General features: G+C 45.8%; 1 protein-coding gene across 7 annotated transcripts in view; it reads left to right on the top strand.

The window, feature by feature from the left end:
• The window catches only part of ASTN2 (astrotactin 2), an 849846-nt gene that overhangs the window by 368454 nt on the left and 453962 nt on the right, over positions 1 to 27430 (top strand). For 6 of the 7 annotated variants that reach the window (XR_010382793.1, XR_010382792.1, XR_010382791.1 and 3 more), the window contains 3 exons: positions 15344 to 15428; positions 15917 to 15991; positions 16724 to 16861. Coding sequence is in view for 4 of the 7 variants with exons in the window: in XM_064490458.1 (XP_064346528.1) it covers positions 15344 to 15428; positions 15917 to 15991; positions 16724 to 16861 (298 nt within the window). In the remaining 3 variants the exon portion in view is untranslated. The remainder of the gene's footprint in view (positions 1 to 15343; positions 15429 to 15916; positions 15992 to 16723; positions 16862 to 27430) is intronic. The other variant, XM_031450311.2, reaches the window with a different exon arrangement.

Here is a 27430-nt window from a genome sequence, read left to right as displayed (position 1 = left end):
ATGTGTTCATTTAACATTCAACTGGTATTTATCAAGCACCTAATATAAGCAGGATGTCAGGCAGTGACAGGATGAAAACAGATAAAAATTGCTGCCGTCATGGAGCTCACATTCTGGTAGGGGCAGGGGACAGACAGATGATTAGAATATATAGACTATATACAGTAATAAGTAAACAAATTAGATCTATGTTAGATGATGACGTGTTATTAAAGCAAGCAAACAAACAAAAAAAGACTGCAGGAAGAGGGGGCTGTGAACATGGAGGAGCGGTGGTAACCTGCTCAAGGTCAGCATGACTTGGGGGTGAGGGAGCAAAGCATGCTTCTGTGCTGTCTGGGGAGAGCAGAGTCCAAGCGGAGCGGGCAGCCGGGACAAAGGCTCTGAGGCTGCCTGTGCCTCGCCTGTTTGAGGGAGATCATGGAGGAGAACGTGGCTGAACTACCCTGGATGTTAGGAGATGGGGTCTGAGAGGGACCAGAGGGCCAGAGCCTGTGTCAAACATTTTAAGAACATTGGCTGAATGTTTTTTTAAGAACAACCTGAATGCAAGGAGAAGCCACAGAACATTCTGAGCAGAGGATTGACATCATCTAACTAACATTTTAAGAGGATCATACTAGTCACTCTATTGAGAAAAATCTACAGGGGCAGAGGCAAGAGTGATAGCAGGGAAGCTTCTTGGGAGACTGATGGGATAGTCCAGTCCAGAGATGATGGTACCGTGGGCCAAGGTGGAAGCCGTGGAGGTGGAAAGAAGTGGTCAGAATCTAGATACTGCGTTTCATTCATTGCAGTGATTTAGTGAGCGGCAATTACATGCTGGGCATCATGCCCAGTGCTGGGGATGGCCAGTGAGAGAGGCTGCCATCTCTGTCCCTTGGAGCTTCCTGTCTGATGAATTGGTTTCAGGCTTTGATGTCAAGGATGAGGAGTCCAAGTGTTATGTCCGGCATGAGGACCAGTTTTCATGCTGTCTCTAAGGAAAGGACCCGGGAGAGGAGGACACTGACTTAGTCTGCTTCGGCTGTCATGACAAAATGTCATAGATGGGGTGTCTTGAACCATAGACACTTATTTTTCACAGTTCTGGAGGTTGGGAGGTCAACATCAAGGTACCACTGAATTGGTTCCTGGTGAGGGTTCTTTTCCTGGGTTGCAGACGGCTGACTTCTTGACCTGTCACTGTGTCCTCACCTGGCCTTTCCTCAGTGTGTGCACGCAGAGAGAATGCGCAGTCTCTCTCTCCTCTGCTTCTCATGAGACCACTAACCCCATCATGAGGGCCCTGCTATCATGACCCTACCTGACCCTAATTGCCTCCCAAAGGCCCCTTCTCCAAATACCATCACCTTGGGGATTGGGGCTCCAACATAGTGATTTGGGGGAGACACAGACTTTCAGTCTATTACAAACACCAATGACCTAGGATGAGAGAGGAAGGAAAACAGTGAAATAAGGGATACTGGTGAGGGGGCTGGACAGAGCTTTACTGGACACCGTGCCACACAGGGCTGGGACGAGAGCAAGGCGAGAAAGGGGCCCCAGCGCAGAATCTAACCTGTCATTCTCAGGTGGCAACTCTGCACTTGTACAATCCTGAGTGCCCCCTCGAACTTGGGGAGGGAACGTATTAGTTCACAACTGTGGCCTCTCCAGCCCTTCTTCTGAGAAGACTCTGGCAGGGGCAAGCTTGGGGGCGAGGTCAGAGAACAAAGAGGGGCAGAGCTGGGAGGAACCATGCTGCCATCTAGTCCAAGCCCCTCCTTCTGCAGCTGCTGAGGGCAAGTCTTCACCTTCATTCAGGGTGGGTCGGCGCCTTGGCCAAGTCACATTAGTGGCAGAGAGGAGGTCTCTAGACTATCATGTTGATGGCTGGTTTCCCTACCTCTTGAGAACATCGTATGCGGTCAAGACATTTTATCCTTGGGATGTAGGCCCCCAGCTGCAAACTGACCCAATGCCTCCTGGAGTCTTTTGCAACGTGTGAAGGTATTGGCTCCTGGTGGTGCTTTCCCAGGCTCGCCTTGCAGACTTATGATCAGAATCACTCATTCATGCAAGGAAGTGTTTCAGTGCTGGACCTCGGGGGCATGGCGAGTTCCCCATCAGCTTCATGAAGGTCTGTCATTCAGAAATATTGACTGAGCCCCCAGACTGAGTCAGTCCACAGGGAAGACAGTGGATGAGATGCTGCCACCTCCTATATCTGCTCATAATCCAGCTGCCCTCATAGGGGGCTCTGTTTTGTTTTTGGAGAGGCAGAGCAAACTTGTAAGAGTCAAGGCTTTGAAGTCAGACAGATCTGGGTTAAAAATCTTGGCTCTGCCTCTAACTACAGTCTTGGTAGGGTTTTAAACAAATTGCCTAATTTTCCCCAAGCCTCCATTTCCTGCTCTTTTTCATCAGAGAAAAAGGTATTCACCTTTGCTAGGTTGTTGTGATGATTATAATCAGTACAAAGTACCTGATACATTATATGGCAAATACACATGTTCAACAAATGGGAATTATTGCATCAGGGGCAAAAAGCACCCCCAGTGTGGGCAATGCTTAACCCACAAAAGACTTAATCATGATGGAATGGAAGGCGTGGTGACAGATTTTGGAGCAAAAGGGGTCTCCACGAAACTATTTAAAACACAGCACTTAGCAATAGCACCAGCCTTTTCTGGTTATTTGATGCCATCTATAGGGAGCCAGCCCACTGTACTGCACCATCTTTCTCCTCTCTCTTGGCTGAAGGCAGCTTTCATTTCAATGTCGGTGATTAAAGATATCTGAATAGGAGGGGGTGTGTGTGTGTGTGTGTGTGTTTGTGTGTGTGTGTGTGTGTGTGTGTGTGTGTGTGTGTGTGTACCTGTCCCAGCCTTTTGGCTATAGTGGTAAATGGTCTCTTCATTAAAACCTCACTAGATGGGTGTTTACCAGACCACATGGAGTGATGGAGGGGGTGTGGATTTTATGCTGATCACACCAAGACTGTCCATCAGGACAGAACATCCAGGAATTTGAACTGCCTCTCACAAGTCAAGCAAAGCCATGTGGGCTCGCCCTGTGCGCTGTGAACGGACTGCTGCAGTCTCTGAAATGGTCAACAATGGACGTTGACAGTCAAGCTCGACTCCCTCGTGGAGCCCGGCGCAGGCCACTTGGACTCACATTGCCTGATTTTAATGATGCATGCTGATTCTCCATCACATGCCAGTAAAGGTGGTGTAATCATGTTCTGCAGAAGAGTGTGCATCTTAGGAATGGGAGCCGGTGCTGTCCTGGAATTAAATCATTCCCAGAAAGTGGGGGCTGCATGGGGTGGGGGTGAGGGGCAGAGGCTGTCATCTGTGTGCTTGTGTGAGAGGCAGGCAGAGAGAGTGAGATGGATGGGAAGGGAGGAGAGAAGATGGAAGGAAAGAGAAAGATGAGAATGAGAGAAATCAGGAGAGAGAGGGAGAAACAAAGGAGAACCAGAGTTAGCAGGACATGAACGTATTCTCTGTTCTAGGCACCTTTACAGACCTTCCCATTAACCCTTGAAATAGGCAGACTGTCCTTTCTGGCCTCTTATTTGCGGAAGGGGAAGTGAAGGTAGGTCTTGGGGATTGAACCTGGGCCTCTGACTCAAACTCAGGTTCTTTTCACTGCAGAGCGATGCCAAGGAAATGAGGCAGACAGACAGTGAGGAACATGGGAACGCACACGGGGGCAAGGCCAGGACAGAGAAGCAGAGGCCCAAGAGAGAAACAGAGGCAGTGACAAAAAGACAAAGGTTGGGAAACAAAGAGAGATGGAGATGGTGAGGAGAGAGAACCACAGAGCAGAAGAGAGACAAGCAGCAGAGGCGTGAGCATGAACATGAATGAGGATTCATCGAGAATGAGAGTAGCGGAGTGAAAGTTAGCTGGGTTCAGCCGCGCGTGCACAGTGTGTAAAGTGGTATGATGTTCCAGATGGAAGGAACTGGAAATGACAGCCCTCCAGTTTCCCAGGAAGCTAGCTGTGACCCTGATCACCTGCCTGCCTCTGGGGCTGAGGTCACTCAGGAAGGGACCCCTCTGCATCAGTGTGCGCAGGTCACCCCTGGTTCTCGCCATCTCCCTCCAAGTCCTGACTAGAGGAAGGCAAAGGTCCATCCCTGCAGGAGTCTGGACCCCCTTGCTTTATAGCGCAATGGCACGGCCAGGATGTCTGGGGCTCAGTGCACACTGTACTCAGTGCACATCTAGAAAGTCATTCCTCTTTTTGCTTTAATTCTATAAATGAAATTTGATTTTAAACTCACAAAGATAGCCGATGCTCAGGGGGGAAAAACATCAATGCATTTCTTTTGTGCACGGAAGAACTCTTTTGCAAAATGAATAATTACCCTCTGCTTAATCTATTTTGTATATTTCAGTTTGCTGTTTCAGGTTTTGTGCAAGTCGGGGAACGACTGCATTATTAATCATCGTGTGTCCTAAATGGGATAAGTCTATATGTTGTCATCACTGCATCCTTGTGAATGAGGGAGGACAGGGCTTATGCTCCCCTCCTGCCAGGAGAGAAGGAGGCGGCTCAGAGAGATGAAGGGGCTTGAGCAGGGCCACACGTTAACTGGTGGGGAAACAGAGCAGCAGGGTCCTGCAGCATGACAACACCAAGCCTAGTGCCGTCTACATCTCTGTAAGCTCCAAAACAGGTGTGGTTGGCGGCCAGAAGGAGCCACCAAGGGGGCTCATTTTGAGACTCAGGGTCATGCTGAACTCCTCCATCTTACCTGGCATAGTGTCTGGGTGCTCTGACTCCAGGGTGAAGCCAAACTGGGTTCGAATCCTGACCCTGTTGCTTCCCCACTGTGTCAACTACAGGCTGGTCATTTAGCCCCTGGGAGCTTCAGTTTCCTCATCTGTAAAATCAGGACATTAGCACCTGCTTCACAGAGTGGCTGGGTGGATTAACACATTATGCTTCACAAGATCTATAAGCATCTCTTAGCCTTGCCCTTTCCCCAAATTATAACCAAAAGGTCCAGGATAAGAGCTATGGTTAGAAAAGAACATTAAGAAAGCCAGTTTCCTGATGCTAATCACAGCAAGAGCAGGTTATGTTTCTGGAGCTTGTACTGGGAATAGAGCATCTTCATTCTTGTACAGTGAGAGGGCCAGGCTTGATTAACCTCAGGGTAGAATTGAGGAAACTGAGTCTTGGCCAGAGACGGAAACTGTACAGAGACCACAGGCCACTGGGTAACATGTGCAGAGTTCTGATCCCAGTGCCTGTCTTCTCTGCTTTCAGCTGCCTCTCTCCGTGCATAATGCTTGGATTCAGCATTTGGGAATGACTGTTTTCCAGAGGAGGTACAGGAGTTCGCAGGGGCTATTTCCCCTTGCCTGTAGTAGTACTAGGGCGGGAATTCTCAGTGCTTAGCCAGCCCTCTGGCTCTGCTGATCGGGCTGATCCAAAGAAACAAGGGGGCACATGGTTCTCCCTTTGTGCTGTGACCTACCTTGGGTCCCATCCTTTCCTCTGTCTGGAAAACTCTTCCTTGCCCTTGAGAGAGAGGTAGTGCAGCCTGGGGGCAGCAGCACTGTCTCTGAAACCAGGCTGGCTGGATTCCAGCCCTGGCTCAGGCCGTCCTAGCTTTGTGACTCTAGGCAAGCAACTTACTTAACCCCTCTGGGCCTCAGTCTCCTCCTCTGGAAGATGGGGTTGAAAATAGAATCTGCTTCATAGGCTCGTTGGGAGGGTCACGTGAGTCAATGTAAGTAGACAACTTCCAGCTCCACCTGGCAGTTGAGGAGCTCGGCGTTCCCTCTTCTCATCTCCCTCTCTCTTCACTGGAGTGCCTCTGACCTGGGAGCAGAGTTCAGAGCTCTTTCCTCTGCGTAATGGGGCTCTTTGCACAAACTCCTCAACAGCCGGTAAAACACCTCACAGTAGTGATACATTTTGTTCTCAATCTTCCCACTCAAGAGTCTGAAGGCAGAGAATCAGACGGATACGTCTCTGTGCATCGATCCCACCTGTGCTGGGCACAGAGGAATTGCACAGAGAGGGAAAGTGGCCTGAAGAAGTGCTGTCTGGACCAGAGATGAGGCAAGAACCACGTGGGGAGGAGAAAGGGAGGAACCCAGGAGGAGAGGAGAGGGGCCAGGGCACCACACCAGGGAGGAAACACCGCCTGCCGGAGCCCCGCCTGGGCAGCAGCATCGGGGATGACAGCGGCGCTGGCCAGAATGGTAGTGAGACTAGTAACAACTTCCGCGTGCTGAATGCTGCCTACGTGTCTGGTGACGTGGTCATTGTTTTTAACCTGTTATCGCCATTCCTTGTGACAATTTTAAAAATTGGGTTTAAGGTGCCCATTTTCTGATGAGGAAACTGAGGCCCAAAGAAGGGTGACAACTTATCCAGGCCACTCAATCCATAAGTAGACTGAGGATTCAGCCTCAGGTTGCTTTGATTGCCAGGTCGATGCTGTTTCCCCATCGTGGGGCTGTGATCCTTGACCCCCCCTCCAACCCATTCCAGACTGATTTGAGATGCCTGGATGATGCAGGCTCTCGGGTAGAGGGTGGTCAGGGGTGGGGGGATGGCAGCCCCTCGCTCAGCAGGCCTAGCTCTGTGCATCCCTGTGAGGAATCCCAGGGTGCCCAGCTGGAACCAGATTACCCTGTTTGTAGGATACATCTGCGTCCATATCCGTTCCAGGCTGTTAGTGAGATCTCTTCCCTCCCTCCATCCTCAATCAGCCGTAGTTTTAAGGGAGTCTCTTACCCACACGCTTTTCCCCCAGACACTCATTTGTAGATAATTGTGTGTGTGTGTGGTGCACTCAGGGTGGGCGAGGCTTCTAGGAAGAGAGAGAATGGAGCCGGTGGAGAGGGTTCACCAGGGCTGAGACCTTGTAGTAGGGGGTCCTGGCGTGGCCTGGCTGGTGGCCTCTCAGAGCCTAGGCCATCCCACATGGGCTACCCACCTGAGCTGAGCAATAGCCAGTTAGGCCCCAGGTAGCCTTGATTAAGGACTGTGATCTCTATCAGGCCCCATCACCAGCCTGTGCCACCACCACCTTTTGGCCTCTTTTTTTTTTTTTTTTAATTCTTGCTCTCAGAGGCGTGATTATGAATGGTAGTGAGGGTCAGCAGCTCAGATGCAGGCATCCAAGTCTGTTTCAAATGCTCTGGGAAGTACAAGGCCTAAATGTCTCACTCCAGCAGTGTGAGGGAAAAAGGGACATCAGAGATGCCCACGTGAGGTCGCTTAGATGTCACCAAGACCAACCTCCTCACTGTACAGATAGAGAAACTGAGTCCCCAGGGAGGGCGGGGCCCTGCCCCAGGTCACACAGCACAACTGGCTGAGTAGACTTCCAAAGGAGCCCTCTTCCCTTCATGAAGGGAATTTGGTATTTCACTACAGTCCTGTTTCTCTGCCTCCCAGGACTCTGTTCTCCAAACTCCCAACCCTCCCACACATCTTCTGACTCCCTCCTCCAGCCCCTAGGGAAATACTGGCTTCAAGAAACTAGACCAGAGCCTGTTTGAGGTAGAATCAAGGACTGGAGTTTGAGCAAGGTTTGAAAGAGTGTTTGGGGAACTCTGAGTACCAGCTACTCATTTTACAGTTGGGAAGACTGAGGCCTAGAAAAGCAAAGTGATTTGCCCAAGGTGCAGAGGGGTTAGCACTGTAAAATGTATTCCCTGATGACACTGCTTACCTTCCAAGCTGCCCAGATGACCTCCTTCCTTTACTAAATAGTCCTTTTGTCACTTAATTTTCCCTTCACTTCCTATTCTCTCTCAACCCCTGGTCTCTTCTCTGTTGAGTACATCCCTCTCTTATGCTCAGGTTCTGCTTTTCTCAAGAAGTGGGGTCAAGGCAGACTGGCTGCAAAAAGCAGTTCCTGGTCTGCAGATGAGTCTCGAACAACTCTGTTCTTATCAGAAAACCCAGGGGAAGTTAGAGCAGGAAATGTACAGGGAGGGATAGTGACTGATAAGGGGGAAGACTGGCTGGGCCAGTCACGAAGGACTTGGAAGGTTAGACTAGGGCATATGGACTCTATCATGAAAGCGACTGAACTGGAGACCTTTTGGGATGAGCTGTGGGTGTAACTATTCCTTTGAAAAGGTAACTGGCCATCAGTCATAGTGGTGGGGGGTACACTGAAAGCAGGTCTCCAGCGACAAGACTTTTTCAGTAGTACACAGGGACAATGTTGAGGACCTGCACCACGGAGAGATGGGGAGGATGGGTCTGTGGCAGCAGAGAGGTAGAATTAGTGGGAGGCTGGTACCATTTGGATACTAAAGGTAAAAAAAAAAAAAAAAGAAAAAAACGAATCTACTCAGAGAACTCTTCTAAGTTTTCAAGTTTGGGAAGAAGGTAGGACCGTTATTCACAGAGGAGGGGCAGCTTTTGTTACACTGATGCTGTACAGCAAACAACCATAGCCTTTTATCACCAACAACTCTAAGCAGTTTTCCCCTTTGTGACACATTTGGGTGGACAGATCCAGTTGAGACCGAGGAGCACTTGACTCAAGCTCAGGTTGTGCCCACCCTATTCCACGTGACCCACATCCTCCTTGGACCAACAGCTACTTGGAGTGAGGCTTTCTCATGGCCCGAGGCAGGAATGCAAGAGAGCAAGTCCAGCCACGCAGCACACTTCAAACCTTAGTTCGCGTCATGTCTGGTACCTTCCTGTTGGTCAAAGTAAGTCATGAGCCAAGCATGAGGACAGGGTAGGAAAGAAATCTCACTCTTGCCACAATCAGCCATGGCAAGGATGTGAATGCATAATACTACTATAGAGAAATGAGGACTTGCCACCAATAATTCAGTCTATGACAAAGTAAATTTTCCTTCAGCAACCCCTGAATTCCTATTCCTCTGCCCTTGTCCACACTGTCTTAAAGCATGTCTTCTTAGAGGGCCATCACGTGGCTGGGGAAGGAGTCAGAAAAACCCTGGGTTTGGATATTTGCTCCTCTATTCACAATCCTGGGCAGCTTACTCACCCTCTCCAAGCCTCAGCTTCGTATTATTTAAAGAAGCCGATGACATCTTCCTCCCAGTGTTGTTATGGATGTCAATATTATTTGGGTAACATTGGTACATAGTAAATGCTCATTTAACAGGAGGTATGATGGTTCCCCTGAGGCTGACCCTGGTCAGCTAGAATCAACCCAACGACCCTTCATTCTGTGGATATTATTGGTTCAATGCAATTTGTACATAAATTATTTACTTTTGAATAGGGTATATTTGGAAGAGCAATTCTTAACCCTTAGTAACAGTGGAATTTTAGAAATCAGCAGGATGCCAGTTTCAGTGTGGGTGGATTGGAGCTTCCTCTTCTTCCCTAACTCATATTTTCAAGCTCATGGTAATTGTCGAATTAAAGGCAGATGGGTGATATCAGTCTTGTTATGGATTGGGAAACACCCTCAGAGAGGCGAAAGCACGTTGATGAGGTTCATGCAATTTCTAATTGTAGCGGCTTCCTCTGCTCATGCCCTTATGATTACGTTTATTGTCGTGATGTTTGACTGTGAGAATGCAAGAGCTTTGAAGCCCTGACTCTAGGACCTTGGGCAAGTGACTGGTTGAATCTGAACTTCCCTTTCCTTGTTTTATGGTGAGGACATAATGCCTTCCTCCTGGTACAAGTCATGGGTGTGACCTGCATGATGACATCGATGACATATGTCAAGCCTCTTCCACCACTCCGAGCACTGAGCAGGTATAATGCCAGCCCATGCCCCCGCCACCACATGCCTGGTCCTGAGCTGGGCTCCGGCAACACACAGTACAGAGGCCCAAGGTGGCCCCGTCGGAGTCAGAGCAGGAAAGGATGCCACACACACTTATAGTTTCGAGGGCCCAGGGAGATGTCTTTTCAAGTCACAGCGACAAGAAGAGTGAATAGGAAAGTGAACAGCAGCCAGTGTCCCTGGCCTGTGTCGAGAAGTGATGACTGAGTCAGAAGCAAGTGAAAATGGAATCACAATGGGATGAGAGGGTGAGAGGTTAGGAGGGGAGCCAAGGAGCCGGGCAGGACTGGGAAGAAGGCTTTGCACTTATCTAACACTCTCCTCTGAGCTGTGGTGGATGCCCTCATCCATGCCTGTGTGTCCTTCAGCAGAAGGAGCCATTGACAAAGGCAGCAAGTGTTGCCAGGAACACAGGGACCAGCCTTAGAGATTATTTCATTCAAGCTGCTCCAAATTGACAGACTGAGAAACAACTGAGAAATTCCTTTGGCCTTGCTTAGGGCATAGCTTGAAATTGAGATCATCATTTACCTAGGAAGCACATTGTCTTTCCACTAAAACCAGATACTAAATTGGCCCCTCTTATCTAGGGGGAAAAAAACAACCAAAAAACTCAAACAGCTAATGATGTTTTCAGCAAGAAGAATGTGCTGAAGACTGTGCTGAGGACTTTTCAAATGTGTCACTGGTCTTTCAGCAGATGGGTGATACCAGTCTTGTTACGGATTGGGAAACACACTCCGAGAGGCGAGAGCACCTTGATGAGGTTCATGCAATTTCTAAGTGGCAGAACCAGGACAAAACAAGAGGATTCCGGGGCTCACATTCTAAACCATTTCACCTTGAGCTTTACATGATTAACAGGAAGGTACTGTCCACTTTGAAGTGGTTTAGGAGAGCCCTGCACGGGAGAAACTCAGACTGTTCACAATTGAGAGATTCTGTTGTAGCTACCCCAAGAGTTTATGGTGTGAGAACGCACGTCACATAAAATGAGAACTCAATAAATGGGGCTTAAGAGACATCAAGAGTAAATATTTTAAAACCAATACCACTCATCTATAGCCGATAATAGAGAGTCCTAATAACTAGCCCATTGAAAATCTACATAATTGAATTCCCTTATGGGAACCACTTTATGAAGAAATTAAACTCTTTTTTAAGGTCTGCATTATCGGTCACATACAAAGGTATGTTTTTAATGTGTTACGGAGATTTTCAATTCATTTTATTTAAAAAAAATAATTTCTATTTTTAAATGTAATACATTCTCATTATAGGAAACTCTGAAGTGTCAGAGAAGTACAAAGGAAAAAAAAATTAAGAAAGTGTTTGAGTGTATTGAAATACTGAGACCACCAGTGGAATGGAAGGGATGTGGAGATAATGGCCAAGTGTCTTGGGTTCTAATCCTGACTGGCCCAGAGGCTAGTCCAGTTATACGGCCAAATGCCTTCTCTTTCTGAGCTTGAGTTTCTCCTTCTGAAAAAAAAATGTAGCTGGGAAGATTCAAACTAGATGATTGTTACCAGCCTTTTCTACTCTGTTGTGAAATAGATTTCTATCTTAGACATTTCATCAGCACTCATGTTTACACTTTCCATTTTCTTGGCAAATACCTGTCATGGATGTAAGAAAGTTCCTTCCAGTCTTCAGCAGCAACATCGTTATTCTAAAGGAATTCAGCCTGAATTCATGATGATTACAGTGTATTTGTGTATTCACTGTTTCATCCATCCATCCATCCATGCATCCATTCAATGAGTTGCCTACCCTTCATCAGTCACAGTAATAACTACTCAGATATGGAGATAATTAAGAAAATGTTTCTGCAATCCAGAGACTCCCAGTTTAGTGGGGAAAACAGGCAAAAAAAATCCCTATCCCAACGACAGAGGTATTACAATTATGAAGTGAGTGCAGCCCCTCATTTATTTATGTACCGGGCAGTGCAGCAGGTGCTGGATACAGTGCTGAGCAAGATGGGGGCCGTTCCTTCTTCCATGGGGCATCTGCTGTAGTGAAGGAATACGGGAGCATGGGCGTTCACAGTCAGCACAGGGAAACCATGTAAACGTGTGTCCCTGGAGAGCTGATCTTCAACAGCCTGGGTGCCCTGGCTATACAAAGGCAGGATTGATTGAGGCTGGGGCTCACCCAGGGCAGGGGCTAATCCTCCGCTCGGGCTGTCAGAGGCTTGCATCTTTCAAAAAAAGAAAATGCTTGGTTGCAAATAGTAGAGAGTTCACTGAGCCAGCAGAAGGGGAAATGGAAGTCAATAAATAGCCATGGCATTGAGGGAAACCCTGCTGGAGACACCCGGCCTGATTGTTAAGGGTGATCACAGCTAAGGCTAAAACCGCGGGTGTCCAGAAAACCTGAGATCAGTGATTCAGAAAAGCAGTGCAAATAACTGACTCTTGTTAGTGCCCAGAACTGATGAACATCTATTCCAACTTTCCATTTTGCAGATGGGGAGACTAAGTCCTGGCAAGGAGGAAATTACTTATCCGTTGTTCCCAGAGTTAATGTGTCAACATAGGTCAGAACCCAGCAGGCATCTTGGAATGAGAGGGAAAGAGGAGAGAACTAACTTATTGGGCATCTATTTCACTTCCTACCTGAGCCATGAGCTTTACCCTTCACTACTTCAGTTTATTCTTACATCAGTTCTGTGGGGTTGGCATTCCTGTCATTCTCATTCCACAGAGGAGACGACTGAGACCGAAAAGGTGAAGTAACCTCCTCCCCAAAACCACACAGCCAGGGGGAGAGAGAGGACTGGAGCCCGGGTCTGTGTGTCTCCAGCACTCAGGTTCTTTTCTCTCTGCCTTACCTCTTGTTCTCCAGGCAGCCTCCAGGGTGGATGCTTCTCATTTGCAAAATACATATTTGCTGTATAATGAGTGTCAGTAATTAATGACCTGTCCCGAGGCAGGGGAAACTTGCCTCGTAAGCACACATGGAGAATGTAGCAGCGCCTCTTTTCTGTATGGATTTCTCATTCTCAATAATATTCCCAAAAGGAGGGAGAGGGAAAAAAAATGGCCTGTGCCCTGTCCTGAGTCACTGACGGAAGAGACAGGAACCTCAGCCCTTGCCCTTTCTGGAGAGAAGGAGGAGCCTCCTTTCCCACCACCCTGCTGGCTTGCTCCAGCTGCCTTCCCGTCCCTTTGCCAGAGCTAACCATTTTACCTCTCCCATTATGAATCATGAGGCCTGTGGCTCATGGCAGATCATAAATCAGTCCTGGGAGTCTCGAGGACAAATCCCAGGACTTTTAATCTTTAATATTAGACGCGTTTAAAGTGGTGAATATTTCATGAAGGGACTGTTGCATTTTAACACATCATTAGAGACTCCTACCCCTCCCCCTTTAGTAAATTATTCTCAGCCAAGTCTGAGGGATCTCAGCCCTTTTCCTCCGTTTTCCTTACCTCCGGCAAGAATCAGTCCACTAGGCTGAACGCACGCACAGCACACACATTCAGTGCCAGACCTCAGGGATAATGCTGGAGGGGAGAATTACTGACAGCATCCCCGCCTGCAAGCAGTCCCCTCTTATTTGCCAGGTACCCAGAGAAGGGGAGAGGTAGATCTCTCTCTCTCCCTCTTCCCTTTCTCCTGTCTTTCCACAATCTTGTTCTGAATATTTTGAATACTATCTCTGACCCATTCTTCTCTCCATATTCTGTTTTACTACCATTTTAGTTCAGCCAACATTTATTAAGCCCAGGCTGTTTGCTAGGTACTTGCTAATGCTGGGGATACAAAGATTTAGCAGCATTTAAATGTATAAAACAAGTTAACACTCAGAATGCTTTGTTTAAGGTCAGAGGCATAATGTTGATAGTGAATCAGTGAAAACAGTAAGGTCATTTGATACATACAGACATTTAGAAACCAGGAGTATGGGTGACAGTTGTAGAACCTGTGTTACGCTGGCATCGTGTTCACTGCTTTGTTTTGTTTTGGTTACACAAGGTTGAGAAAATCCTGATTCACAAGACTTGAAGTTGTAAAAAGCATGAGCATGTTAGCACCTCGACGCACGTCCTCAATGAAACAAGGATGACAGGAGAATTTTTTTTAATGAGACTTGGATGAAACACATTTACCTGGCAACTGGGCTTAATGTGACAGTGCTCTCCAGTGTCCTGAATTCTAGCATGCGACATCTGAGTGCTGAGCTTTTGTTCTTTTATTATTAAAGAGATTTAAAAATAAAACTTTTAAAGGAACATTAAAAGCTGAAAGTTGCAAAGTCCCTAAATCTCCCCCCTTGAGCTAGACGTCGCCATGAAACATGATGTGGAAACTCTCCGGTCAGGCCAACCAGAATCACTGTAGGAGTGAAGCATCGCAGGCTCATCTGGGAAATTTATCAGAGCCATAGCGGATAGTTAGTTATTCATTCAACTCTCAGTGTTGAGACACTGTTCTAGGCAGTGGGCTCCGCCAGGGCAGTTCCTTACCAGCATTTCCCAAAGTATGTCCCACAGAACGCTAATCCTATGACTTGTCGCCCCAGCAAGTCTTCCAAGGTGACGTAAGTTTAGGGAAAACTGTATATGTAGCACCCTTATGAAGAATCATACTGTCCTGGATATAAGAAATGGTGCAGTGTTTCACCAACTTTTTTTTGTGGAATCTATTTTTGTAATGTATCTGTGGACATTCTACAAATATGTCTTGAGAAAATGTAACAACGAATTGGATCAAAAAATATCCACTGACCTTAAGGAGTGTACAGGGAAGCAGTACTGATAGTAGCAAGGAGGTAGGGCCCTTCTGGAATTTTGAACTTTGAAGGTGTACCAGGAAGCAAGAGATGCTGGCCACCCAGAATGAGCTTGGCCAATGGGAAAATATTGTTCAGTCAGTGTGGGGTACTAGCAAGTATTCATGCAACCAGGGGTAAGGCATGGTCAGAAAAAAAGGGCATATGGATACATGGATGGATGATGGATGGATGTAAGGGAAGAAAAGAAGGGAAATGAGGGGAGGAGAGAAGAAGGGAGTAAAACCATTACAAACGAACAACAACAGCAAAACAAAATAAAACGTGGAGATGATAGATGAAAACAAATTTTCCAAAAGGGGAAAACAAAGGTTTTGGAGGAGGTGGCATTTGATTTGGGGCTTATAAATGAACATGAATTGTTCATTCAGGTGGAGAGAATTCAATTTTCTGATTACACTTTTAGTGCAAGTGTACTTTATCATAAATTAAATATTTGAAAATAGGACCTATGTTGTAGCCACCGGGTCACTTTCTGTTTCCCTCATTAAGCCCTGAGCTCCTTTAGCATCTGGTTTGTACCTTTGACCTCCTCATGCCTGGTGCTGAGCAGAGAGCCTGGCAGGGCATGTGGTCAGGACTTGTTGAGTGAATAAGTGAATTAATGAACAAATGAATAAACTCCTTGTTAACCACAGTGGCTGGTAGACCAGAGCACCCTCTTTCCATGACCATTTTTAAAACTAGGCAGCTCACATTATTTTCTAAGAAAACAAGAAAACCATTAAAGAAGACTATTGGGGCAGGCAGTATTTTACCAGATTCTTTTCTCTTTCTGCTTACAGGAGAGTGCAGCTGTCATGAAGGCTACGCCCCAGACCCAGTTCACAGACACCTGTGTGTGCGCAGTGACTGGGGACAGAGTGAAGGGTGAGTGGCAAAGGACATCAGGGCAGGGACAGGGGAGGACCCACCTCCCCTGTGGCATTACCAAATGCCCCAAACTGCTCCACAAAGAGGACTCTTTCTCTGCCATGGTTGTGTACCTGATGGAGAGTGAATCCTATTTAGTATTAAAGGTGCATGATTAATGAGTCTTCTAGAGAACAAAGGCTGAAGTTTAGCTCACCTCCCAGCCATACATAATCAAAAACACTCTCTAGAGCGGATTGATGATGAAGAACCAGCTTTTAAACATAAGCTCCAAAATGGACAAAGTAGACTTTAAAGTGCTGAGTCCTTCTGTAAAATGGAGACATTCTTTTATGGAATAAACAGTCTTAACCCATAATTACTTCTGCAAAATTTGGCTGTTTGTAATGCTGCTCTTAGGCAGTGTCCACATGTGAATCTCACCTGCTTCTGACTAATACCATCTCCTACCCCTCTTTCTTTCCGTCTCTCAATTCTTCCCGCAGACCCTGGCCTTACACGACACTCGAGAGGGGCTACGATCTGGTGACAGGGGAGCAAGCCCCTGAAAAGATTCTCAGGTGAGGTGACAGTCCTGTTGGGGCACCTTCCCGGGGAGGGGGAAGGGTCTGATGGGGAGGTATAGTTATGCATCCTTAGTCAGTCAAGCCTGTGCACTTCCAGGATGCAATGGCCCAGGTTGCTATGGGAATCTAACTCCCATTTGTCTCGACTTAGATACTTGAACTGGAGGAGACATTGCTGATTATCTAGTCCAGTGGTTTTAAAACATTCTATAGCCATAGAACATCTTCTTGCCACTTGCATGAAATCTTGTGTGAAACTTCAGTACTTGAGCTGATGAAGACCTAGAGCAAATTAAGTGGCAGAACTGGGAATCAGATTTTGGCTGAAATTGATTCAGAGTCTGCTCTTAACCTTTGTGCAGATTGCCCCTGCTAACTTAGCAGTCACTTCTGATCCCTCTGCTGGCTATCAGGACTGCTTGGAAAGGCAGAGCTGAAATTGTCCCTGTCCTCACAGAGCCCACTGCAATTGGGAATCAGGACTTAGACTCAGGAGAATGAAACTATCAATACAGAGCATTGCATGGGCTAAATGATTAGCAGAACGAAGAAATAACCATCGAAGTCTGGGCAGCATTGGCCCAAATTGTGCCTTGGAGAATGCAGAGGACTCAGTTGGTTGGGGGAGTGAGAAAGGGTCCTAGAAGGGATGGGAGGAGGGGCCCCCTTTTTCTGTTTCTCTCTGCTTCCCCGGGAGTTCCCCCAATGGAAACTCTTACATTGCAGGTCTACTTTCAGCTTGGGCCAAGGACTCTGGCTTCCTGTCAGCAAAAGCTTTGTGGTTCCGCCCGTGGAGCTGTCCATCAACCCCCTGGCCAGCTGCAAGACCGACGTGCTCGTCACGGAAGACCCTGCAGATGTCAGGTAGGGAAGTCTTCTCCAGCATCCTGTACCAAGGACTTCTTGGAGCACAGGAAGCCCCTCTGTTTCAGGGTCACAGGAACACCTGTGGAAAAGTACTTTCCATGTCATTGAAGGAGGCAGCTGCCTAGTAGATGTGTAAGAAAACACTGTCCAACATGCTGTGCCCCGCACTCCTGAAAGTGACCTCCGTGGTGGGCCTCGGTGCTTTTATATTTCAACATTATTACTTTCCTTTTGGGTTTATATAAAATATGAGAGAGGTTAACACGTTATCCGGCTCATCCTGGGATCTTCCATGATCTTATCTAATAAAAGATCATACTTACAGTATATTGGAGAGTTATGAAGGTAAAAGATTGGAGAGTGAGGTGCTTTCTGTCTTGACTCTGGTACTGGGAACAGACTTTGGGCTAATCCATAGGTTCTAAATGTCCGGGTCAAATTAATTTGTTCTTTACTCATGAAAGGATGGAGACTACACCTTTTCTTAAACATTTTACACCTTCTAGTTAACTTCATTATAGACTTACCCTACAGTGTTGTAATTAGTTGCTTACATATCATTCTGTCCTATTATGTGGCGAATCTCTCAAGGTCAAAGAAAATGAGTTATTTAGCTCTTTAATCCCCAGTTCCCAGTACATATTGGACATCTACTAGATGTTTATTGATTTAATTATACCAGTGACCTTAGATCTGATCCTAGCACTATTATGGAGCTTTCTAGTGGAGTATTTTTTCCCCTCCCAATTTGATTAGGGGAAGGATTCTAGAATTTAAATGTTACAACAAATGGACTCTGATTTTACTTTTGGAATTGACTTGTGGACAGTTTATTGGCTCCTGAGCTGGAACTTGGAGACACGGCCCCCAGTGCATCCAGTGACTGTTACTTTACCCCTGCACAGCTGTCTTCAGGTCATTGTGAATCAAGATGCTATCATATGTCCATGGAATCTTAGTAGTGAGCTCCTAAAACCCGAGTCTCCTGCTTTACAATTGATTTATTCTCCCCTTCTCAACTTTTCATGGAAGGATGAACATAATATGATTTTTTTATTGATATTTCTCCAAAGAGGCAATTTTAAAAAAGAACAGAAAATTAAAGGGATAGCACTTAGGAAATGAAGTGGTGATTGCTAGGAACTAAGATGGGTTCATGCACACACAAGCTGATTCATGAGAGGTTGCCACTATTTCTGTTTTTAATGGGGTTGGAGTCAGGAAGACTTTAGCAAAGCACGTGCTGAGGTTTTTCTGCATTGCATATGTTAAAGATGGAGGAAAGGCCATCTGGTCTAAGGGCTCTTCTCCAAGAGACCCTATGACTTTTCCTCAAATGAACTGCAAAAAGGTCTCCACCAGCTTTCCTCAGAGTTCTGTACTGTTGACGCTGAATTTGTGATTTCAGTGAAGCTATAGATGTCAGACTGGCTGGTGATAACACTCCCTCTGGAGCTGAACAGGTCTGAATTACAGTCCCGTCTCCGCCATGGATGAGCTCTTTAATCCTGGCCAAATTCAACTTGCTAACTTTCCATTTCTTTGCAAATGGGGACGATAACAGTGCCTTCCTCACAGAGTATAATGATAATGATAACTCGTATCCATTGCTCATTTCCTACGTGCCAAACACTTTGCTAGTGTTATCTCGTTCCATCCTTATATCAACCCCATGAAGTCGTGCTATTATTTTTATTTTACAAATTAAAACAAATCTGAGGCATAAAGGTGATAACTTCACTTACACGATCTCTCCAGCCCCAGAATCCATGTTCTTAACTATGGCGTTGAAACACCTCCCAATAACTGTTATAATGATTAAGTCATATGTGTGAATCCTGGTACACGATATACTCCCAAAGGTACAGTGTTACCAATTTTAAGTGCATTAAATTCCCACTACAATGTAGTTCATGTAGAAACTGGTGATGATGGAGAAGGCAGAGGCGGGAAGGTGTGTACTATGTCATACTGCTGAGAACGACCATGATCTGTCGGATAATTAGTTGCCTTTTTTGCTTCAGTGTGAATTATTATGTTAAACAGCAAGCTAGACAAGGAGGAGACCAGAATATCAACCTTCAGGGACTTTAAAACGTCTTTGGAAATGTTAAAACAAAACTGAGAAAAGTATAGTACTCAAATTTATTTCATTTCAGGGAGAATATTGTAGGTAGTTGAAAGAAATACTCTAGTAAGTTGAAAGGGATGAGACCTTCAGAGGGCATGATCCAATAACAATTAGATGCTTCTGAACCACTAAGAATTCTGTGCCTGGTTACATGGAGGGTGTGTCTTCACCGAGTTGAGACCAGAGCAGAGTTGCTCAGGATGGGAGAGGGGATGGAATCCTGCAGCTATGAGTCTTCCTTCTCAAACCTTTGAAGAATATCCAAATTTCAAATGTTTGAAGAATTTTGGTTTGATTAGGGCATTAAATTACTGTCCTGCTTGGGGTGCCCACACGTCTCTGTCTAGGCTTGGAGCAATTTCAGGCAGGCTTTGTAAGTCTTACCTTCATCCTCCCTGTCACATGCCCATTGGTTTCACTGCAAGGGTGGATAAAATATTACAGTTGTCATCATTCAAAAGAACCTGTGCTACGTACATGGAGTTTTCCAAGCTGCACTAATAAACCTTGTTTGACATGACATTGCCCAGGCAAGCGTATCACGGACGTTTAAAGAATTAGTAAGTCTGGGTCTGATGATATGTTAGAAATTAATAAATAATAGATCATAATTATAGATAGCCAATAATATGTCATAGAATCACAACTGAGAGATGAAAAGAAGAGCAGAGTCAGGAAGGAAAAGATAAGCGCTCCAGTAGAATTGGGAAGGAAGTTTAAAGGTACTTTCCCCGTTCACATTTTGTTTGTTTGTGACAGATTACTGTGAAAGTATGGAATCTCACACTAGGGGAGGCAGAAGAACCTAGAGTCAAAAGTACGGGCTCTACCCACCTGGGTGTCTAAATTTAAAACATTTTTTGGTAACAAATGTTGGTGAGGATATGGAACTCCTGTACTTTTATGGGGGGGGTATAAATTAGTATGACCACTATGTAAATCTGTTGGGCAGTATCTACTAAAGTTGAGCATCTACATGTCCTATAACCCGACTCCTAATTCCACTCCTAGTAAAATACCTAACAGAAATATGTCTATGTGCTGCAAATACTGCATTCAAGAGTACTAATGGTAGTGTTCATTTGGACTGCCAAAAAGCTATAGGAAAAAAAATCCAGATGCCCAGCAGTAACAAAACTGTGAATAAATAGAGTAAGTAGATAAATAAAACAAAACAGTGGGATGCTATTAATGCTGAATATTAATGAACACAACCACCACACACATCACCACTTACGAATTTCAGAAATATACGATTGAATTGTGGAAGACGCAAATGAACATGTGCGTTTAAATAAAGATCAAAACCAGTAAAAACTAATCTCTGATGTTAGAAGATGTTGGGTGGCAGAGGGGGCCAACGATTCAAGTGAAGCATACCAGTGTGCTGATAATATTTGATTTCTTGATCTGGATGGTGATGATATGGGGGTTTTCATTCTTTGTAAAAATGCTTCAAGCTGTACAGATATGATTTTCACACTTTCCTCTATGTGTGCCGTATTCTGATTAAACATAAAGTTTACTATGTCAGGTAGTTTATTTTTTTTAAAAGCCTATGTTATAGAGCCCAATTGCACAGCCTGAGCTCAAATCCCAGCCCCACCACATGCTTCCCATGTGAGCTTTTCTGTAGCTCTGTTTGCCCGTGTGGACAACATGGACAGAATGCCATAGGGGAGTGGTGAGATTTAAATGATGTAATACCTTGTAAAGTACTGAGTTTGCCACGTGGTGAGCTCCCTTGAAGCATTAGCTGTTATGTTTGTTGTTATTGTAGCATAGCATAGCATATTTGTGTTCTCTTTTTCTTCCTAATTCCTTTCTCTTTCTTTTGCTGAAAGGCTCCATCCAATTTATGATGCATCTTAAAAATCAATAGGGTCTTAGTATTGAGAGTTCACCCTCATCCCTTTGTCATGGGGCTTAGGGAAGACTTAAATGAATATATAAAATCTAGTACAGTGCTGTAGGTCTAGCAGCCTTATGGATATGGGAAGATTTGCAGAATGAACAACGAGGCATATGTATGGGACACGTACAGTGCTTGGGGGTGGAAAAAGAAGGAAAAATTCCTGACCACAGGAATTAGAAAAGTATTTGCAGGAGAGAGAACATTGGCAATTAACCTTGAATTGTGTATAGGATTTGGCTGTGTGGAATTTAAGGCGGGAGGGAAGACTTTCAAGTCTCAAAGGTTGAAGGGCCAAAGAAAAGAACTCTCCCCTAGACAATCTCCATTCTTCAGCCTGCTCCAGCAGAAAGTTGCTGAGAATGAGATTTTTAGCATTCAGGGCACTAATGATGTCAGCTACAAAGGTGGAGGAGCAAGCTCTAGTTAAATTGCATGCAGATCCCTTTCAATTCTGAAAATCTTAGCTGGGCCCCTCCTGTGTGCCAGGCACTGTGCCAGGGGCCGTAGGAATACAAAGATGAATAAGGCTCACCTCTGCATGCAGAAATCTCATGGCGTAGCAAGGAGCACGGAACAAGAGATTGACTTGAGAGGTGAAAATAAAAGATACTCATGGAGACAGAAGCATGGCGAACAACGCTAATTTAGCTGCACACTGGGCTTTCTTCACAATTTCACTGAGAGCTGATTCTTCTTATAAGAGACATGGAAGAATAGCTATTATAGTTGGAATAATAATCAGATACAAAGCCCAGCTTTTGGGAGCCCCTCAGTGATTTTTCTGTGATCTCAAATCAATGAAAATGAAATGATGAAATCCTGTTAATTCCTGCACAATGTTGAAAGAATAATGGGACACCAGAATGCAAGCTAGCATCGCTCACTTGGTGACAGTTTTCACACTGAATTAGCTCCGAGTAGAATTAAGAAGAGTTCCTTGTTCTTTTGGCCTTTCATTTCCAAGACTAAGAATTTATTGAACACCTATTATATGCCAGTATTAAAGATATACGCTAAGTATTAAAGATCTAGAAATGTTAAGACAAAGATCTCAATGCATTATTAAATGAGACAGAACTGCAAACAGAAAGATGTTGTACTTTGGGACGGTTGAAGAGGTTAGAGGAAAAGTTCAGGGCAGAGAGCGGACACAAGAGAGGAGGTACTTAAACTCACCTGGAAGTTAAAGGAAATGCCTCACGGAGGGAGGACCTCTGAGCCAAACTGCACAGTATTAGCAGGAAGTCACTAGGTCACTGATTCTCAAAGTGTGGTCCCTAGACCAATAGCGTCAGCATTACCTGGAAACTTGTTAGAAAGGCAAAAGCTCAGACTCCACCTGTTGTTGACTGACAGAGACCCTCACAAGTATCAGTTCCCAATCCCTAGAACTTGTAAATGTTACCTTATTTGGAAAAAAGGGTCTTTGTAGATGGGATTAAGAGTCTTAAAATATGTTGATTATCCTGGATTATCTGGATGGGCCCAAAAGATTATAAATTCCCTTATAAGAGAGAAGCAGAGAGAAATTTAGCACACACCAAGGAGATGTGAAGATGTGAAGATGGGTTAGAGACTGCAGTAACACAACCACAGCCCAGGAATGCCAGCAGCCACCAGAAGCTGGAAGAGGCAAAGAACAGCTTCTCCCTCCAGAGTCACATCAGGGAGTGCAGGCCTCCTGATACTGATTTCAGACTTCCAGCTGTTTTAAGCCACTCCCACTTGTGGTGATTTATTACAGTGGCCACAGGAAACTCACACACCACTCAAGACCTGAATCAAATATTTTGGAGATCAGCCCAGCAAGCTTGTGTAACAAGTCCTCAGGTGATTCTAATGCCCGCTAACATTTGACTATTAAAGCACGAGGCGGCAAAACAAGGGAAGGCTCCCCTTGCTTAAGCAGTAAACGAAGGATGGGAAGGCCTGGAAACACCAGGGTGGCAGTGGCTTTGGGCACCGCAGGATTTGTATGCTGCACGGTATTGTTGGGTCTCAGTATTTCTGTCTCTCTACATCCCTCATGTCTATTTTTCTCTGGGTTAACGTCCTCTTCAGGTACACACGCACCAACAACTCCAGGCTTACAACCTCAGTGGAGCATTTCCAGAGTATAGAGATGACCTCTCCCCCAGGGTTTAAACCAAAGTCCTGGCACTGAGTGACAGCAGTGAGAGCTCATTATAAGGCACCTTCCCAGATACTTTGCTGAAATGAGCTTATTTCATCTTCACCCATTATTAGTCATATTTAATGCATGAGAAAGCTGAGGCACAGAGAGGTTGTATAATTTGCCCAAGGTCACACAGCCAGGAAGTGACAGAATCAGGATTTGAATCCTGAGAATCTGCCTCCTGATTTCACGTTCCTCATCTCTAGGCTATGATGCTTCTGTTGGGCTGGTTTGGGGACATTTGTCAATGTCCCAAATCAGTGCCTGAAATTAGCCAGATCTAGGTCACTGACCCACCCTTAAACCAGCACGAGTCGGGGTACCTTCACCATGTGGATTGAGATTGCAGGTAGGGCAGTTCCCTGTGGGGGAAGTCAGGGTAGGCAGCAAAGCAAGCAAACAAACAAAAACCAGTCCTCCTCTTCATGGACAAGGCATGACACTGAAGTAGCAGATGCTCCTGTGTGAAGGTTCCAGATTCCAGAATTTGACTCTAGCCCAGGCAGTGCCCCTAGTCAGATAAGTGGGGCCATCCATCTTAAAGGGAGAGCCTCAACAAAAGCACGCTGGATACTCACCTGTGTGAAGGACACTGTGTTGGCTCTGGAAACATAAAGACCAGAAAAGGGGAGGGGGGTAGGAAAGTGAGCGTGGGCTTGGACTCTTACAAATATGGGTATGAATCCTGGCATCACAATTTGCTACCTGAACTGCCAAGTCAGTTCACCTCTTTGAGCCTCCATTTCTCAACCTGGAAGGTAGAGATTGTTGTGTTTCTTTCAGACAGTGGTTGTTAGGATTATGCAATGTCTATAGAGTGAGAGTGCAGCACCTCACATGTAACTGGCATTCAGTGGGTGGGAAGGTTGTAGAAGTTTTGGTAGGCATTTTAGTACAAATAAGGAAGTCACCATGTGATGCAGTTGGGCTAAGGGATAAAAGATGTAGTTTGTGGCACAGAAGCGGTACGCAGAAGGGACCAGTACATTGCTCCTGATCACTTTAGGTATCAGCAGCAGAGGCAAGGGCGGGTAAGAGCAGGGGTACAGCAGCATGTGTGGGGTGGGCCGGAGTGGGGCTCGGCCAGTGCAGGTGATGCGTTACACTGGGACAGCTGGGTGAGAAGGCCCAGGGCAGCGGAGCCCTGGGTCAGGGGAATCCCTTGATGGAGGCCTTGCATGGTTTGATACTCAAGATGCTCCCTCCTATGGGACGTGAGTTAAACTCAGACTTCTTGCCTTTGTCTTCCCTACAACCTCAACGGGATTTTCTAAGTGAGTGACTCCGAGTGTGTGTGTGTATGTGTGTTTGCATGGTAGGCAACTGCGAAGCACACTTCGCTTCCCAGTGGAGATGCTGAGACAGGGGTGGGCTTCTTCAGCCCTCATTAGACAGTCTCCGCCCCGAGTTTTGTTTCCCCCAGTTTCCCACGCAGATGTTCTTTTCCTAAAGGGCAAGAGGCCTTCAATAGGCGGCCCACTTACCTGCTTGAAACACAGAAGAGAGGAGTTTGGGGCCAACTCCAAACAGTTTGGAGTCAAACCTCCTGAGTTCAAATCCTGTCTCAGCCACTTAGCAGCAGACCTTGGGCAACGTGTGTTTAAACTTTCCGAGCCTCAGTTTCCTGTCTGTAAATGGGAATGCAATCGCTGTTGTATCTTTGGATGTCTTTGTGAATTGAATGCGATAACACATTTAAACTCTCAGCCCCGTAGTCATAGATAATCATGACAAACATGTGCTGAGCATTTACTTCACAGATGTCAGTTCTGATTCCTCACGACAACTCAATGATGGGGTTGCTTCTGTTTACAGAGGAGAACGCTGAGGCACAGGAAGTTTAAATCTGCTGCCCAGCACGTTACAGGTGGTGAGAGGCAGAATCAGGCTTTGAACTCAAGCTGTTTGGTGAGTGCTCGGTGAATGCTGGCCATTGTTGATGTGTGTGTGTGTTGAGGGGAATGGAATTTGGGCACTGGCATTTGCCCTCTCTTCTTTTAGAAGAATGAAGCCGTTCTGAGATGCATTAGTATGAAGAACTCCACACCCCCCACCAAACGGATCTGCTCTCTTCCCACATCACTTCGCAGCCTCACTGCCTGTCATTCAGCCAGCAAGCCTGGAAGATATATATTTTTCCCCCATTTTACTTTAGCGATCATAATAAAAGTGAAGTCTATTAGGATGAGTTTCTGCCCAGGCTCGGTAAATCTCTTCAAACACCATTCGGCACCAGATTTTTGTTAGTCTTTGCCACTGGGGAGGCTGTAGCACGCACCAACTGTGAGCTGGGGCGGGAGGCCCACGACACAGCCTCCGCTAAATGAAACTCAAATGGAGGCTTTGGAATATAAATATTGAAGTGACCCAGGTTGGATAAAGGGGAACCAGTTAGCTAAGCTTCTCTCTTACATGCAAGGGATGCTAAATTATTAAAACTTTAATAAATGTAATAATAAATATTTGATGTTGAATTATAGAAGGCTTTGCAGATACAGTGAAACTGAGAAATGACTTGTTATATCTGCATTAGAAGTTAAACACTTTTCAAATGGGACTTCTGATGTTGAAATGGGACTGCAGATCTTTGGATGAAAAAAAGAGAGAGAGAGAAGGGAGGGAGAGACATGAAAGTATGATTTTTTTTGGCAGGCACACTGGGCTAGGGGTCAAGATACCTGGGTTTCAGTCCTGACTCCACTTTGAAGACAGCGATAAGCAGCATTTTGGGGATACCTGACTGGGCAGAGGCCTTTACATAGCATCTCATATGTGATCCTTGCAGTCGTCTTCCAAGGTCAAGGCTATTTTTATCCACCCCCACCTGCATTTCACAGATGAGGAATCTGACATTCTAAGACCTTAAGTAGCACAGCTGGTAAGAGGATGAGTTGGAATTTGAACACAAGGCTTCTGATCTCAAGACCTCTGCTCCATCCGTCATGCGACTGTGGCTTCCCCTCTTGCTACATGGGAACACTTTCTGCTCTTTATTATTCAGGTTGTTTCTGGTTTCAGGACAGAGAAACCCAATTCAGCTTAGCTTAATGACAACTTTACCGGAAGGCTGCCATGGGAAGAGTGAAAGATCAGCTTAGCCACAGGGCTGAGGGGAGGGAAGGGAATTACATGACATCAGGATTCTGTCTTTCCCCTCTGAATCCTTCCAGGATGGCTTCATCCTCTCCTCCTGCCCAGCTACTTCCTCCCCACTCCCACCCCATGATAAGGGTTGTGATAACCATGCGTTTCCAAGACTACTGTGCTCTTACCACCAAAGAGTGAATGCTTCCCTTCCTTGAGCTGCAGTTTGAAGAATTCTAGAGAAGGCATCTTCCTGGCGTGACAAGGGTTAGGAGCTGACCACTGGATTAGTCACTTTTGATTAGGGGACAGGATCACAAAGTACAAACACAGTCATGGAAGAAAGTGGGAGGACCATGAATGAGCTGAACATCTCCAATCCATGTCTTCAGAATCCTCTCTGGGCTTCTGTTTATCCATCTGCCTTAGAGGCTGGACTAAATCAGAGCTGGCAGATAGCAGACATCTCATGTGCCAACTCAGATAAATGAGTTGGGGCTGCCTAGGATATTAAGCTGGGAAGATTTCTGAGGCTATAGACTGACACAGCTGGGAAGATTGTTACGATCAACTCCTGATGCCTGTCTTCAGCATGGGATGAGAGCTAGTGACAGAAGGTCAGGTATTGGCCATCTGTGAACCTGGTGGGATTTAGAGGTCCTCTGTTTTTGCATCTGATGACTTGTGGATTGTGTTCCACTGTAAAATGAAGAGAGATTTTTGGCCTCTGAGATACAGGAGAAAGATAGTCATGTGGATGGAGATATTGAAGATGAGTTGGAAATGGAGCTGTCTTACTCCATCTAACCGTTTTGTATCCATCTATCTGTTATCTCAGGGGGTATATTTGGATAATCTTATCTTGGTGCCAGTAAGCTTCCTGAAATAGATTTCTGGCTTGAGGCAAAGTTGAGGCTTCTGTGTAGGTGCTTCCTAGATACTGTCTGGCACTGTCATTGTCACTTGTAATACATTAAAAATGGAACACTAATTTAAGCTGTAAACAAACCACTCGTATCACAGGGGCCTTGAACTGCATTTTAGAGTTTTAAAGACATGTTTAAACAATTATAAGGTCACAAACTGGATGTGACCTTCTGAGTCATTTTTTTTTTCAATCCCCCTGCCATCACATGATGGTTCTAAGTTAATACAGTCCACCTGCCTGTAGGTATCTCCTAGCCTCCGGATGTGAGCTCTGTGTTCCCTTAGAAATCCCTCATCTGGTCTCACCTAAGCAGCCCAGGCTTTAGGCTCTGC

The sequence above is a fragment of the Camelus dromedarius genome, chromosome 10 (genome assembly GCF_036321535.1).
Source record: "Camelus dromedarius isolate mCamDro1 chromosome 10, mCamDro1.pat, whole genome shotgun sequence".
Classification (NCBI taxonomy): Eukaryota; Metazoa; Chordata; class Mammalia; order Artiodactyla; family Camelidae; genus Camelus; species Camelus dromedarius.
Note: the sequence above shows the minus strand (reverse complement) of the source record. Positions and strands in the feature narration are given on the sequence as shown.